This window comes from Dicentrarchus labrax, unplaced genomic scaffold, assembly GCF_905237075.1.
Source record: "Dicentrarchus labrax unplaced genomic scaffold, dlabrax2021, whole genome shotgun sequence".
In the NCBI taxonomy this organism is placed as follows: Eukaryota; Metazoa; Chordata; class Actinopteri; family Moronidae; genus Dicentrarchus; species Dicentrarchus labrax.
In genome coordinates this window covers 27,602,038-27,618,239 of record NW_026136721.1, presented here as the reverse complement: position 1 = coordinate 27,618,239, position 16,202 = coordinate 27,602,038, and the positions used below count along the sequence as shown (strand labels likewise).

The window sequence follows — 16,202 nt, the reverse complement described above, 5'->3', positions numbered from 1 at the left end:
CCTGATATATTCAAGAATTAAATCACAAGATATTAGAATATGAACTACAACTCCTCACAAGAATGCCAATCTTTTTTTTTAAAATTAGGCCCGTTGAAATAATACTGTTACTTCAAACGCTACATTTACATAACAATTGAGAATAGAAAAAAGGGTTCTGTCTTTTCCCCAGTGATGTTAAACACCAAAAATGTGTAAATAATGTTCACCAAATCAGATATAAATCAAAACTCAGGATTTATTAACATATTCCACTTTTACAAAAACAAACAAACATTCTTCAGGACTTCAGGCTTTACAGAACCAAAAACATAGGGCAGCTGTCCACTGACACATCAAAGACTGGAAAATAAAAATGAAACAACAGAATCATCTTCACTACACTTTCCTCTTCTGGGTGCTGATGTACAGGACTGTGGAGAGAGAGAAACACAAAGAAGGAACATTAAAAAGTTTGTAGTTTATAGAACAAGGACCTCAAACTGCTGGACCTGGGGCCATTTCCAGCATTTTTTTTCTTCTTTGTCTAGTTGTTTCCTATCAATTTAAACAACCTCTTTATAAACAATTAAAATAAAAACACATTCTGTTTTATAAATCTATTTCATTTGGTGCATAAATAATGGCCAAGGTCAAAGGTGCTTGCAAAGGATCGATAAGAGAGCAGGTTTCAGGACTTAATTTGTTGTTTGGTTGCAAAAAACAAAGACCATGTTATAAAATGTATAGAAACTGCTGATTGTATTTTTTAAGTATGATGTTAGTAATAGAAATGGTTTCAGAATATTGCCCTTTGTTGTAGTACTTGTAGTGTCCTTCCTATGAGATGACAATACCAGCAGTGGACCCAAACCCATTTCAGTTTGAGACCCCTGTTCTAGAAGATTAAATTTATTAATCCTCAATGGGGAAATTGTTGTTTTTTGACACACACACAAGCAACACAATGACATCTCTGACAAAAATATTGAATTTCTTGACGCATAACTTCTTGTTTTGTGATCACTTGATAATGCTTCCCAGAGATAAGAGGTACTATATGAGGCCATGTCATAAATTACTGAGAATGTCCAGATCTAAAATGTAAGTTATAAAACACTGAATAAACTGGGTGTCCTGTGACGTGATGTCAAAAGGAGAAAGTGGAAAAGAGCAGTAAAAACTCTGATTAGTCACTACAACTCACAATTCATAGTGTGTTGTCACAAATATATTTGGGTGAAAAGTCAGCTGCAATGGTGCATTCACACGGAAATTATTGTTGGCTTGTGAATAAAATTTGCAGATTCTCCGGCTCTCATGGTCAATGGTGTTTGCAGTCATTCCACCCTTTACTTCCCATTGTAAACCACAAGTAAATTCTCTGTGGGAAACACTGACTCAACCAGCTGTCACTGTGACAGTAACAGCCACATTTCTCATCCTAGAGATAAATGATAAGAATTTCTTTGCGCTGGTTATTCAGGGTAGAGGTGTAAGGCTGCAGACTGCATGGAAAAGCAGTCAGGTGAACCAGTTGTTACTTTTATGTAAATCTACTTTTATCAACCGGCTCTGTTTTGACTAAAATAGCCCCATCTCTTTGGCTGTTGGCCCTTTTATCACACTGAGAACTCACACTGGCCAGCATGACTCACATTCAAGAGGGAATCACACAGTGAATACAATACATGGTTGGTGTATGGAAAATCTAGACAAAAGGTATGAAGACGTAGGCTAAAGTTAAAAAAACAGATTCTTCAAGCAGTTGGTAAAAAAGTACTTATTATAAGACGCTTACTTCAATTATGTATTCATCAAAGATTGACAGCAGACAAAACAAAAAAAACAAAAAAAAGGGTGGAGAGATGCCAATGTCGGTTGCTTTGAGCTTCCCACATAATCAATATTCCTGTTTCATAAATTTAAAAGGGATAGTTCAGACTTCTTGAAAAAAACAAAAAAAACAACAACAAGTGAACAACAGAATACAATATTTCTGAGGGTTTATTTACCCGTCAGGTCTTTTTGTGTCATATGACTGTTTTGCTTGTTGGAAAATTCAACTGTTTTGTTAGCCGGCATCCTTTTAAGTATTTCCTTTCTATTTAACACCCTTCCTGGGATATCTTTGCCCACAAGACCATTCGACTGAGCTGCCAGTAAAATACCCACATGTAAGGAGCACTTCACTGATTTAAAAAAAAAAAAACTAAAATCTCTTAAGGATAAAGTTATTTCAATTTCACACTGGGACACCTGGAGAGAGCAGAGCAGTCTTTAATGCTGTTAGTAACAGCTGTGCTTTTTCTACCATGACAAATCAAAATGTCTGCTGTGTTTTGATGTGTCGGTCGTGAACGAGTCTGCTTTATGTACCGGCTCCTTTTAAGTGAACGATGGGAGCCGGTCCCTGTCCGCCTCCTGTGCCTCTTTCTTTCTTTTTTCCCCCCTTTAGAAATTAATACAAGACATGATAAGGGGACGGTCCTAGTATTTGTTTAACATCATCCAGAAATGTCTCTCTATGGTATTAATAAGAGAGTTCAATATAAATAAAACATTCAGTGCACGTGTGTAATAGATGTTTTTACATTATGTAAAGTTTTCATAACAATGTAAAATTGTGGTATTCTGTAAATTATAGGGTCTAGTATAATTAAACTGAATAATTGAAGTGATATATGTGCTCAAATATCAATCATTGGTCAAAACATTGGTACATTTGGCTAAATTATTCATTTTTAAAACGGCCAAAAGCAGTACTGATGAAGAGCGGTTTGGGACACAGCTCTTTTGCTGAACTGGGCCAAATGATCTGGCTCACTAAAAAGAGTTGAATTCCCATCATCACGACTGCTGTGCAAAAATGCCTATGAGAGAAACTTGATGTGTAAACCAGGACTAACTTAATGGGTATCTTAAACCCTCCTGGGCTGTATGTAAAAACTGAATAAAACTGCTCAAATAATAGGTGTTCTTAACTTGGTATAACCTTGTTTAAAAGACCAGGTAATATTCAGCCATTGCACTTTTCCAGTTTAAATATATATTTGTTGTCCTGTCTCTGCAAGTTTAGAATATTGCTTGTAACTTGGCTTCCTTTCTGTTTTCTGGTAGAGAACTAAACCATTCACACGTCTTGGACATACACATGGACGAAGTTGGACATCTGTGTCTGCAAACATTCCTCGGAGAGAGCATATACCAACACCTCCCTAAGTAAGTTATTTTGTTTTGAATGAGCCAACCACTCCAAAACTTATTCACAACACTACCACCACCTGAGTGCCTCATCTGGGATTATATCGGTGCCTCAACATCTGTAAAATGGGAGAATCTTACCATTGTTTCCTCTTAGAAAAGCGTCTCCGTACTTGTTCTTGAGCTGCCCATTGACATACTCTTCCGTCTGCTCTATGGCAATGTTCATGTATCCATCCAGGCAGGCCAGGACACCTGTAGACAGAACATATATGTGCAGTGTTTTGAATAAAGAAACCATTATTTGTCAAATGACACAAGGGGAAACAACAGGTTGACCTGTCATTACCTCTGTAATCGACACCAGAGTTCAGCTTGACGACCACAGGTCTCCCAATTATCTGCTTCAAAAAGTCACTCGGGGTTTGCTTTCTCAGACTCATCTTGCCTTTGATCTGAAAAGGAATAAAAGAGCACATGTTATGGTTGCAGCTCACCTCCACTAGCAACATTAGCATCACGCCGGCTACCGCATGCTCGACGGCGTTAAATCTAACAGCAGGGGTTTCTTTAAATACAGTATTACGTGCAGCAACACATAAGATAGTAGTGTTTCTGATTTGAGCAAACACCAACGTAGTAATAAGTAACGTTAGCGTAATGCTGTGTTGACAAGTAGCGTCGGCAGCTAGATAATCGGTGTAGCTAAGCGGCTAACTGTGAACTCTTTAATGGATATGTTTGCGCTTACTGATGCGAGAGGGTCGTTATCTTTAGAAATACTTTATATACGTTTATTAGACTTAAAGCCGACTGCGCTGCACATGGGGACGTTTTGCTTTTTTTAAAATTGTTATGAGCAGTTTGGTAGCATTTCACTCACCCGATGGACGTCGTCTGAGCTATTGTATTAGCCACGGGTTGACCAATCAGAGGTGTGCACTGTACGGCGTCTGAGTGAGGACAAAAGGATAAAGAGCGCGATATTTTTCACTGTGTTTAAGACATATTTAGTAGCATTGCACTTATGAAGATTTCCGTATAGTTTTTTGTGTACACTTTACAAGCAGATAAAAAAAAGTTTTTTATGTTTCTTCCTAAAATTAGATATGAGAAGATGACATTAGGCTTTATTATTTGATTCTTAACTATTCAAACATATTCAGAATCAGAATCAGAAATACTTTAATAATCCCAGGGGAAAATTATTTTATTTATTTATTTATTTTATTTATTATTAGTATAAGTAGTCTGATCTTGAGGTTGTACATGTGTCAGCACTATAATCCCAGCTCCAAATGGACTTATGTTTTGTCCGTCCGGTTAGTCTTGGTTTGGTATTTGATCATTTGGAATTGTGTATTTCATATTTTATATTTCTATTCATATAACTAATTATCTTGTGAGATCACGACCATGGCAATATATCTTTAGTTGCAGGCTGTTTAAAATCATTATTAGAAACATTATTAAAACAAATTCACTACCAGAAAAAGAAGGCCATTTAAAAATAAAGTAGGCAATATGCCATTTTAAAATAAAGTAGGCAATATGGACTGAATTACTACTGTGATTATTAGCTTCAATCTTGATAAAATTACATAGTAAAAAGTTAAAATGTTCAACCTAGTCCCATGGTGTTTTTTTTTTTTTGGTAAAATCCTATAAAAATACTCAAATCTAGAGCTCATGATGTGACACAGTTCTTAGAAATTGTACTCATCATTCTTTCATAAATATGAATATTAATAGAAACTATACATAGTTTCCTCCATGTGCAAACTTTCACAGGCTCAGTTGGCTGCTGCTGGACAGTTGGTCACCAGATGTACAGAACTGAAGAGAGGAGTGATCTGCCAGCAAGGAAGGAGTGCAACGTCTGGATCTTTGTGCAGACTGTAAGTACAGAGCTGCAACAACTAGCCACTTAGTAGTCGATCAATCTGTTAACAGCAAATTAACTATTAACTATTGATTGATAAATCATTCTAGTCATTTTTAAGACAAAATGTCCAAATACTTGCTGGTTTCAGGCTCTCAAATATGAAGATTTTTCTTTTTCTTCTTCTTCTTGGACAAATATAGTAAAGTGAATATTTTGAGGTTTTGGACTGTTGGTTGAATAAAACAAGAAATACATCACCTTGCGTTGTGGGAATTATGACAAAGAATTCATCACTATCTTTTGACATTTCAGACAAAACCATTAGACAAGAGAGAGAGAGAGAGAGAGAGAGAGAGAGAGAGAGAGAGAGGGAGAGAGAGTAAAACTATTGAATATTGCCTCACTATAATTTCCCCAACTAATAGGCCCATGCATCTTTAATTGACAGAGGTCTATTATTTCACATTTGCTTCAACATAAACCATTATAATATTGCTATCACAATGTTGTCTGTACTTACACTGCTTATATATATTATATTGTATATAGTATCATGTTTCAAATGCATCATAGCTTTACTATGGTTCATTTTTTGTGTGAGTGTAATTGAAATTAATCCTAGAGGTTTCTGATCTTTTCATTATTTTGTTCTGCTATGGCCAGGTTATGTTGTGAAGGATAAGAGAAAGTCTACTATCTGATAAAACTCTGGTTGCTGGGTGCATGACCCAAACACTGCACAGCTTGGGAGGTACATGAAAAATGGTGTAGGGGGGAAATAGGGATGAAATGGTGAGGTGAAAGATAGAAGAGGATAGAGGGAGGGAGGATGTGCCGGTACGTGTTAACAGAGAGGTTGAGAGAAAGAGAGAGAGAGGGAGAGAGAGGGATTGTGAGAGGTGGAATCATAAAGTACTTCTTGTGTGTCTAGACAGGTTGCTTGTTAGCAGGGCATGGCTAGCCCTGTGGAGGCTAGAGGTTAATTTGGTATCTGCTGCTGTGTTAAACTAAGGTCAGTACTACAAGTCCTTAAGTCATAAACAAGAGTAGTTAAGAGCCATGTATACACCTAGGCACCGGTTAATGAATATTCAATGAAGATTTTTTTTTCCCCTTGTCCCCTGTTCCCTTCGTTGTTGCTCGCTTTGAAGGAAAATTTTAGCAAGAAAAAAAAAACCTCACAGTTTATTTCTGTTGCCTTCAAAAATGACCTCTGTGCACTTACATTTACCTGTCCTTTGTTATCATAATACATGGCCTTAGTCGTAATAGAAAGTGGCTTTTTGCTATTTGAAATGTGGCACACTCATTATGCACCTCTGTCCCTGAATGCACCGAATGTAACTACCTATCATTTGATTGCTTAATACAATATGTAATAATAATGTGATAAATTCTTTTTCCAGGTCATAAAGTTTGTGGTTAAAATAAAACTTACGACCAAGGCCATGTACTCACTGGCATTTGATGCAGATGTTTTAATATGCAGCTTGGTGACTGGGCAGGCAATAAGAACTTGAACTGAGCAATCACAGACAAATCGTAGTGTGCAGGGGCTCTGAGATAAGTGTGTTTTGCTGGTAACCTGCGATAATAATTCAACTGAAATGGGGGTTAATTGTAAACATTGACACTGTGGTCTAAAATCATAGTCAACATCACATCCCACGGATTACATGTCAATGGTGGCCACATATTCTGCAGCCTATACATTATTTAGAATTAAATGGCGTAGGAGTACACTTCTAAAATGCCAAGCCTTTTTGTAGATTCCCTGTAATAGCCGTTAAATACATTAGTAGACTTTTTTTTGCTTCTAGGTCAATAAGATGGTCAACACTCAGTGTTTAATTATTTAGGGTTATCACCGGCAATTAAGCTGATTTACTTGTATACCAATTAATTTCCTTCTGACGACCAGTTCACAACCACGCAAACGTTTGTTACGGACTTACTTAGAGATCAGGATTTTTTATGTGGTTGATTTTCATGTTTTGTGTCCAATTCATGTATTTTTCTGTATTAGTTACAACAGTACATTTATTGTAACACAATTTGTCAATTTGTACTTTAATTGTTTTTACTTTCATTCATTATTTAATGCTGCAATACTACTTTTTTATTTTATTTTACAATGGATCAAATGGGGTCGCTTATAGTGACGAATGTCTGCAGTTACCCTCAGCTTTACGCAGCATTTCTGCATCTTTCAGCTCATGGTTTTGGGTTTACAGCCCACAACTTTACTGTTATGGTTTCATCTCACTGCTCTAAAAACCCACTGTACACTGCCTGCACCAAACACCACACTGACAACATTTGTGACAGCAATTTTAATGTTTAAAATATACAATGTTATTTAATGTTTCCCATAATATAATTTAGGTAGTAGAAGCAGCAGCAGTAGCTATGTTAATAGTAGTGGTAATATCAGTGTTAACGGTTTATTAGCAGCATCATTATAATAAGTACTTGTCCTACATATGACATTTTATTGCTCATGAATTATATAATTATTGGTAATACCAATTAGTTGTTTGCAGTCCCTTTTCTCCTGTCTGGCTCTTCTACTCTTCAGCTCTATGAGGCCAACCTTCATTGCAAAAACATCTCAAACATCAATGTCTGGAAAAACAGTGAGTGACTTTTCTTCAAAAATGTTTTGACCATCCAGTAAGAGTGGTCAGCCAGAAAGCACAACAGCAGTGGTGTCAATTGAGAGACAAATCCTGTCTCCATCTCTAGACCCCTTAACCCTAAGGGGCGGGCTAGTGAAATAGAAAGATTATGGTGACTGGAGATGCTATTGTAGGTGGGAAATAGGGGACTGGACCAAAGGAGGCAGGGACTCGAGGTGAGTGGAAATAAGGGGGGGGCGCATCCCTTGTATACTAAAGCAATATGCAGGATAGGGGTGGAGGTGGGGGTCGGCTGTGCAGGATGAGGAGAAAGTCTAGACTGCATTGACCCTTCTGAAGCCAGGTTTTCTCTTCAGGTCAACCTTGATATGGAGAAGATAATGGAAAAGCTTGGGGGAGTTTTCAAATAAAAACAGATTGGTAGACAGAGTATCCCTGTTCTTGCTTCTATGTAATCCCTAACTGTATGGAGGTAATAGCTTGGAAGTGATGGGAAACCTTTCTCCCATCAAAAAGGGGCCTGGAAACCTCAGCTGCATGGCTTAATGGTACGATCTGTTGCCTTTGTAGCACCGAGGGTTGTTTTAAATGGCTGACTTCTTCAAAGCTCTTGTCCTTCCATGCCTGCCCTCTGTTCATTTAACTGTACAGCAGCAAAAGGGCTCACCAAAGCAGGTGATCAAACCTTGCCATCCATCCACTATACATCCCCTGTAAGAGTTCTGAAGCCTTTCACCATAGCCTGTACCCGTACAATAAAGAATGAAAATTTATAAGCAGTGGTAAATTACCCATAAGGTGCAACGGGTGTCCCTGTGCTTTGGATTTTGCTCCTTATTATTTCCGTGCCAATGACACATCGCTCAACTTCCACTTAATGACTCAGCTGTGAGCACTGACAGTTGACAGCGGTTGGTTGCCTGGGGGCCTCATGCTGAGAGAAGAGGGTGGCGTGAGGCAGACGAGGTGGGATGTAATCACTCCCTGTAATTTGGAGGAAATCCACTGAGCTGCTCACAGTCAAGATGAAAGCCCTCCTCTTGTTCCGTCTTTCCACAGCTACCAAGCTCCACTGCTTGTAAAAGCCTAAAAAGAGAGATTCAGAGAACCAATTCTGCCTGGTTGGTGTCCCCCAGGGGTTAGTCCTGGGACCATCTCAAATCAGCTACAGCCCTGGAGCCATGTTCTTTCCCCAAGGAGTGGTACAGCAGACAGACAGTCAGACTGCCCATCCTGTGCTATATGGCCCAGGCGCAGCCAGCCAGCACACAACTCTCCTGAGATCCTCCTTAGTGGAAAGGGAGCTCAGTGGAGCTTATGTTGAGGGCTCTGCTTGTATCTGGCTGTCTGTCTGTCTTTCTGTCTGACACCCTCCCATGTCACCTTATCCTCTCTCACTTCCCTTCGATATCTCAATCTGAGGCAAGGAGGGAATGCATTTTAAAGCTTCACATCCAGTGTGACTTTTTGTCACATAAGGGAAGAAAAAAGAGCATTATACAATCCTTAAAATAATCTATTTTCAACAATATGATAAGTTTGCATAGAAACCTCCTGTCATAAAAAATAATTATGTGCACACTAACTAATAATTACATTTTGTTAACCTCAGCAGGCTTTATTGTCTTGACTGTCAAAATGACAGTCAATTTCACAAGAAAATTTGGCTCAAGCCATGAGCAGATCGCCCAGTTTGATCACTTTGTCACACAACACTATCCTACCAAGTTGTCAAAGAGACACTGTAGTGGTTTTGCTTGATAGATGGTGAATGGTGCTTATACAAGGAGCCACTCCAGTGCGCCCATAAATATGCATCGTGACATTTGGAACAAAGCCGCTCGTCCTCTCTTTCCTGATGAGCTCTGCCTGCATACTATAACATATTGCAATACTGTCACACCTTGTGTTTCATAGCCAATCTCTCTGTTCATCAACTTGGCAGATAACCTCTAGATGCTGACAGATGATATGGGGGATGGCATTAGGGCTCTATTGTATGCAAAACCAGGAAGTAAATTTCCAACGGATGTTTATACCACTAATTAATAATTCATCCATATTATTTTAGGATGTATGTAACGTATGGCTGTATGAATATTTAAAAAGAAGGTTACGTAGTGTATTTGCGTGATCTTGTTGTCCAGACAGGTTGGGAAAAAGTCAATCAAATGTCTCTATTGATCAACAACAGGTCAGAGGTAAAGACATGTTCTCACATTCACAGACCATAGTCTGTTAAGACAAGTGCAAAAGAATGCTCCCTGCTCTCACTGTAGCATTAGGAACATAACTGGCTTCTTTCTCCAAACACCTCATTGCTTTAGAAAGGAATAAATATCCAAGACAGCCAGGAGCAGTTCCTTTCAAATCCCACACACACACGCATATCTCTCTCTCTCTCTCTCTCTCTCTCTCTCTCTCTCTCTCGCCGCCATGTCTCTCTCTCTTTCTGTCATTTGACCAGCAGTGCTTCCTGCCACTGAGGACCTGTGACTCAACAGCCAGAATACAGCACCGTTCTCTTGCCCACCCTCTTGAATATTCATAGAAATGAGAGGACTGAAGCTCAGACCCATCCATCTTGTGTTCATCCACATTTATATAAAATAAGGAAGTGTGTATGTGTGTGCTAGGGGTGTTTACAAGTAGTACTAGATATCCAAACGGGTGCTGTGGGAGAGGGGGCGTGGGGGGCTGTTTTACACTAATTTCTTTATCCCTTTCACAGGAGTGCCATGTTACAAGAGAATTCCTGAGGCGAGCCAATGGCCCGATAAATCTGCCGGAGCCTCTCTCTCAATTTGTCTCCGTGGAATGTCAGCTGGCAAGCACCCAGACACTGAGAACCTCTTTTCACAATGCGCCAATCTAACAGACGAGATCCCATGTTGGAGCTACAGTACAAGAACTGGCATGGATAAATTGCCACGTGCCTTATCTAGGTCTCTTTATGTCTAACTGTCTGAGGTCTTGCTCCTCACACGGACTCCGAAGGCCACTTCCACCCAGCCATGACAGTTAACCTGAACGGCCCGAGTGGGTGACATTGACAAAATGCAGGTGTCACCAAAGAGGAACCTGTGATATGACACAGATGCTGTGTCAACCCGTCTTACTCCACATGACCCGCAGTGTGAACAGAAATTGTCCTGTTTGGTGTCGTTCATCACTGTGTGGCGCAGTCTCCCACATAGCTTGGTCCAGGTGGTGGAATGGCAGAGTGGGAGAACAGACCATGTTTGTGTGAAGATGCAACAACTATCTCTCTCTTTTTCTCCTTTTCTTTCTCTCTCACTCCCTCCCCCCTCTCCCCCTCCCTCTTCAAACAGACTGCTGTAGCACTTTTTGTACTCTATTTAAAGGTTGTAGGTTAGCAAACAACAAGATGCCTTCCCACCTGTACCCCTAAATGAGTCATGAATGAATATATCCATTTATTTATGTACAGTATTTGCAAGACACAATAAGTATAAATGTAGATGGATATGAGTACAATATTATTTCTCAATCAAGATATCAAGTTTTAATTATCAATTTTCTTTGCTGAAATTAAGTTTAATTGCAAGGTTTTATTAATTTTATTATAATTGTTATTGCATTTGTTTACACATTAGTGGCACAGTTTTAAAATGGAATTAAGTTTGTGTTACGTAAATCAGTAATGACTTACAGACACAGATGCAGATAACAATATCCTCTAGTTACATTGCATTAATGAACCATGTATAACTGTTGAATCACACTGTGGTAATCTGGGCATATTAAAAGATCTTTATTTTGTAAAACAGAATCTATCAAATGATGCAGGACAAAATAAAAAACCCAAATGAATACCCCCTTATCCTCAACAACTCTGAAATTTCAACACGGCCAACCACACAAGCGTATTTAAGGGGCTCATGTTACTGCCTGACAGTTGGCATGACTGTAAAAAAAAGGCATGTGCCAAGTGGAGCTGCCAATGCTCAGCATGGCCGGTTTTAATATTTTAATGTGTTTCATTACAACAGTATGGGCCAGATAGCCTTTCTGACGTCCAGACAATTGTCTGCAAATGAACAAGATTACATGACAAGCCCTGAATGACAGAGCTACCCACTGCTGCCTACCCTAGCCACTTATCTGATGGTAGCCTAGCAACAGATCCCTGACCTGGCTTTGACCTCCACCAGATAAGGTCAACACCTGAAGGCTCTCCCATTGGAGGGCTGGCTGAGAGAGAGGTGGAGCTTGGGGATGTAGGGAGACAAAGGACTCACAGAGCAAGGGCAGCCTCCTCTGCATAGAGTTCCCTGCTCCCTGCTGACAAAAAAATGTTCATACAAAAGCATGCCAGACCTCTTTACTAGGGTTCGTTATACCTGTGTGTGTGTGTGTGTGTGTGTGTGTGTGTGTGTGTGTGTGTGTGTGCGCGTGCGCGCGTGTGTGTGTGTGTGTGTGTGTGTGTGTGTGTGTGTGTGTGTGTGTGTGTGTGTGTGTGTGTGTCAGAGGCAAGCCAATCATAAAAGAAAGCACTTGCCGGTACAGTATCCCCCGTAGCAAATTCAGACAGCACTGCCTTATTTTACAAAGGGTCAAAAATGTTTCCTCCCTCAACGCAGCATCAATGAGAGGAGAAACAGCAGCTTTAACAGTTCATAATGAAAACTATTGTGGTGACAAATAGAAGTGACACATTATAAAGGAGGTGGTGAATGTGAAATTAATCGACCAGAGCAGCCCACCCTGATAGACATCCCCACTTCTCTATCATTTGTGTGCACACACATCCAAACCTCACTTGGTTTAACAGCAGTGATATGGAAGTTAATCCAAATTGTGATCGTGGCAATATCCTATTAGACCATGGCAATAAAATCAAGCTGAGAATGGTAACACATTACAGATATCAGAACATGTTCAGCACGCTCCATTACAATATGAAGTGACATTAATCAGCAGGGGTCCTCTTACACACACATAGAGGCATAAAACAAACATGCAAATCATACACACAGACGTGCACAAGCCTACAGCTCAAAAGAACATATGTTTGAGTGTTGAACTGCTCTTTATTTGATATTATTTTAAATGGTAGAAAGAATTTATCACTGGCCTTTTGCAAGATACATTCAGACATATTGTAAAGAAAAAAGATAGTCAAGCAGCCAAGGGCAGAGAGGTGGACAAATGAATAGCTGTTCGTAACACTTTTTGTAATTATTTTTCCTCACCCAGCCTCTGGAATAAAAAAGTGATTTAGAGGCAGGTGGCAGACATTGGTACTGTCCTAGAGCTTGGTGACTTTTTGTAAAGAATGCAGTGGCGCCCCTAGACATTTTTCATATGGGTGGCCAGATGGAGCTACTGAAAAACACCAAAAGCTGTGGTCGGAGTGTGACGCAGTAGCAAAAGTAGATCGCTGGCTATGCATTTGTTATTTTTTTTCACATGAACTATTAGGAAAAAATACATTATTGATTTAAATGAACATTACCTAATGCAAAACAACAGATAGCATATAGGCATACAATGCTCATTACTTAGAAGTATATTAAGTGTATGCGACTTACGAGGAGGGTCAGTGGGGGACCAGCCTTGTATCAGGTGGCCGTGCCCCCCTCCCCCGGCCACCCCTTGGCAGCTCCACTGGAAAAATGTACTGGAATTAAGTGTGCAAACAGCTTGAAATGATAAAAGAGCACATTGTTTTTAGAACTGTGAGTGCAAGGGGTGTGTCACTAATCAACTCACTGATTCCTTTCACTTTTTAGTCATTTTGTAGTTAGACATGGCTTCGTTTTATACTGTACGTCTCTCTTTCCTTCTGATGTGCATATTCACTGAGGTGTTGGCACTGCGGGGATGATCATTCAGCCTGTCAGGTTTGGCACTGCTAAAATAACTCTTGTCCCTGAGTTGAAGGACCTTCACTTCCCTCCAGGGCCTTTTTGCAAGACCTCTGCCCCAGTTCACCCAGGGCAACCTAGGCTCCTCCTCTGTGCATGTGTGTGTGTGGAAGTATGTGTGCATGTGTGTGTTTGCACTGTCTCCTTACTGCAGGGGAAACTGTTGAAGGTCAAAGGGCAGGAAGTTGGCCACCTGCCTCTGTCACACTAGTAAAAGTAGTAGAGCAGAGAGAGGAAGTGGTAGCAGGAGAGTAAGACATGGCAACGTACGACTTAATATACACTATCTGCGCATGCTTTGACAGGTCAGATGGGTTGTAGCATAAAAGTCCTAAAATAAGTAAAAAGCATTGTCATTTAAGTCACATCCTCTAAAATCTTCAGCACTTTCTGATGTTTTTTTTTTCACTGAGCATTTTGTTGACCTTTGTGAAACTTAGTTTATCTGATCTGCAGACTTTATGTCTGATTAAACGAAACGACTGCTATAGGCTTTTGAGTTCCCTAGGACCACTGCTGAATAACCTGGTACAGGGATCTCTCCATTGGTATTTGCTAGAGGCGACAACCCTTCTCACTCCCTGCATAAATGTGCCAACCGAGGACGAGAGCATAGAAGGCCAGAGGGCAAAAAGGGAGTGAACCACCTGCTTCTGTCACACTGTCAGGATGAAGGCGGACGAGTGCAAATAGGGTGAAGTGTGTGTGTATGTGAATGGGTTGGGTGGGGGAAATTGTGTAGGAGGGGGACAGGTGGCACGCCGGACAGCGCTGGCACAAGCCACCCCAGGATTTATCACTCAGCGACAGTCACGGCTGGGCAGGGGACAGATGTTTCTGTTTACCCCAGGGCAACATCTGACTGGCCGAGCCTAACGTTAGCCCAACCAGCCTTGCCCACACAGGACAGGGCCTGAGAGGATAGAGAAGAGGAAGAAAAAAAGAGACAGAGGAAAGGAGAAGAAACTGTTCAGTTTGCCCCCAAGGCACATAAGCAAGTTAGCTCATTTCTCTCCAGTCTGCTCCATCCTCCTCTGAAGCACCTGAAACTCATTTAGCCCCCCACTAACTGTTGTGCCACTATAGGGAACCATTTTAATAAGTAGTAATAATACCAACTGACAATATGAGCTGTTTTCAAAGCAGGGAACCTGCACCAGTTATCGAGTGAAACAAAACAATTCTAATTATCCTTGAGTATATTCTACATCTTCACATCGTTAGAAAAGCAGACATAAATGCACAGCACTTGTTGTGGGGTTATTTAAGGTCTATTTAGTGAAAGCCTTTTTGCATTAGTGTATAGTGTCTGTTGAGAGCTGCCACTGGTAATATAGCTGGAGCAGTCATCCCCGTTGCAATGAGGAATGACCTTTAGGTTCAACCCTGAGTGAGGTCATGTCAGTGTTACCATGGCCACTATCAGCAGTCTGTACTGTTGCCAGCATTACCTCAGCTGCATGGCATTGTCGGGGTCAGAGAACAGGCTGTGACCTCCCCATGGTGATCAGACTCAACTGGGAACAAAAACACCACCAAGACAAACACTAGTAGTGTAGTATGATTTTCTGTTAATGAAAATGTGTGGAGGACACGACAACACCAGATGCAGAAGTTTTAAATTCCTACACTGATTTATGTCTGGAATAAGTCAGCCTGCTAAATTGAGTTTGATATTACATGGAGTTTGCTATCATTAATTACCACTTATGTGGTGTAATAAGCAAAGGGTGGATACACAGAGCAAGATTTAACACTGACTAAGCCATCCAGCATGAAAAAGCTTCATGGGGAATTTAAGCTTCTCTTGGATTGTTCGTATAAAATGTGAGTATAAAAACTACTCTCAGGATCCATCGACATCTATCTGTGACTTCATTAAGACGTACAAACCAAAGCTGCATTGTTTGCATTACGGTAACTAACCTGAACCAAATGTCTACTATGTATACTCTTAAAGTCACCGTTTCCATCTTTTACTTATTTCTAGCTCATCCGTGCAGTGGCACAAAACCACACACCGTATATATGTAGCACAAACTCTTTGTCAAAGTGGAAGGTTTTACCAGCAGAACTATAACCAATATCTATTATACTTTTTCCCCCCTCGAGGTAATACGAGCAATGGTCTAGAGGTCTTGCCACGCATATTTTCTGCTGTCCACCAAAATATAGACAATGTGCAAGAAACGCAGAAACCCAAAAAATAATTTAACCTTTTCCTTGTAGCAACTCATGGACTCACTGGTCGGAGCACCTGTCTATAGGCTGTCCATCTGCAGGTAAGAAACACAGCTGTCTACTCACAATAAGTCTATTAAAACTGTAATGTAAACCATTGTAATATTCAGTATCGCAACCCAACATTATCCTCTCCACAAATGAAAAACCTAATGGGATGTCTTAATCATTTCATGCAGGAGTTATAATATATAACTCTTTTCTATTTGTGGAACATGTTTGTCCACTCTCCTCCTGATAGGCCCCATTTAATCATGTTGTTCTGTTTCCTAATTAGCAGAAATGCAAAGTGTCTTTGTCACCTGTGGACAGCCAAGAGGGCTAATTTGGGCTTTTCACTAATTGCCACGGTAACGAGCCTCC

General features: G+C 40.2%; 1 protein-coding gene across 1 annotated transcript; it reads right to left on the bottom strand.

Annotated features, from left to right (window-relative positions):
- Positions 1–220: 220 nt before the first annotated feature.
- On the bottom strand, positions 221–4,146 carry lsm6 (LSM6 homolog, U6 small nuclear RNA and mRNA degradation associated). The gene is made up of 4 exons (XM_051385485.1): positions 4,067–4,146; positions 3,533–3,638; positions 3,325–3,438; positions 221–413 (listed from the first exon to the last, which is right to left on the bottom strand). Exons 2-4 carry the CDS (start codon positions 3,624–3,626, stop codon positions 379–381), a joined length of 243 nt encoding a protein of 80 aa, XP_051241445.1. The 5' UTR covers positions 3,627–3,638; positions 4,067–4,146; the 3' UTR covers positions 221–378.
- Positions 4,147–16,202: the final 12,056 nt, after the last annotated feature.

Excerpts from the sequence above, each read along its gene's own strand:
- lsm6 (XM_051385485.1), bottom strand. The coding sequence starts at position 3,626 with ATGAGTCTGAGAAAGCAAACCCCGAGTGACTTTTTGAAGCAGATAATT. Across the intron at positions 3,439-3,532 it reads CTCTGGTGTCGATTACAGAG|GTGTCCTGGCCTGCCTGGAT; the intron begins GTAATGACAGGT and ends TTCTGTCTACAG. Across the intron at positions 414-3,324 it reads TTTTCTAAGAGGAAACAATG|TCCTGTACATCAGCACCCAG; the intron begins GTAAGATTCTCC and ends CTCTCTCCACAG.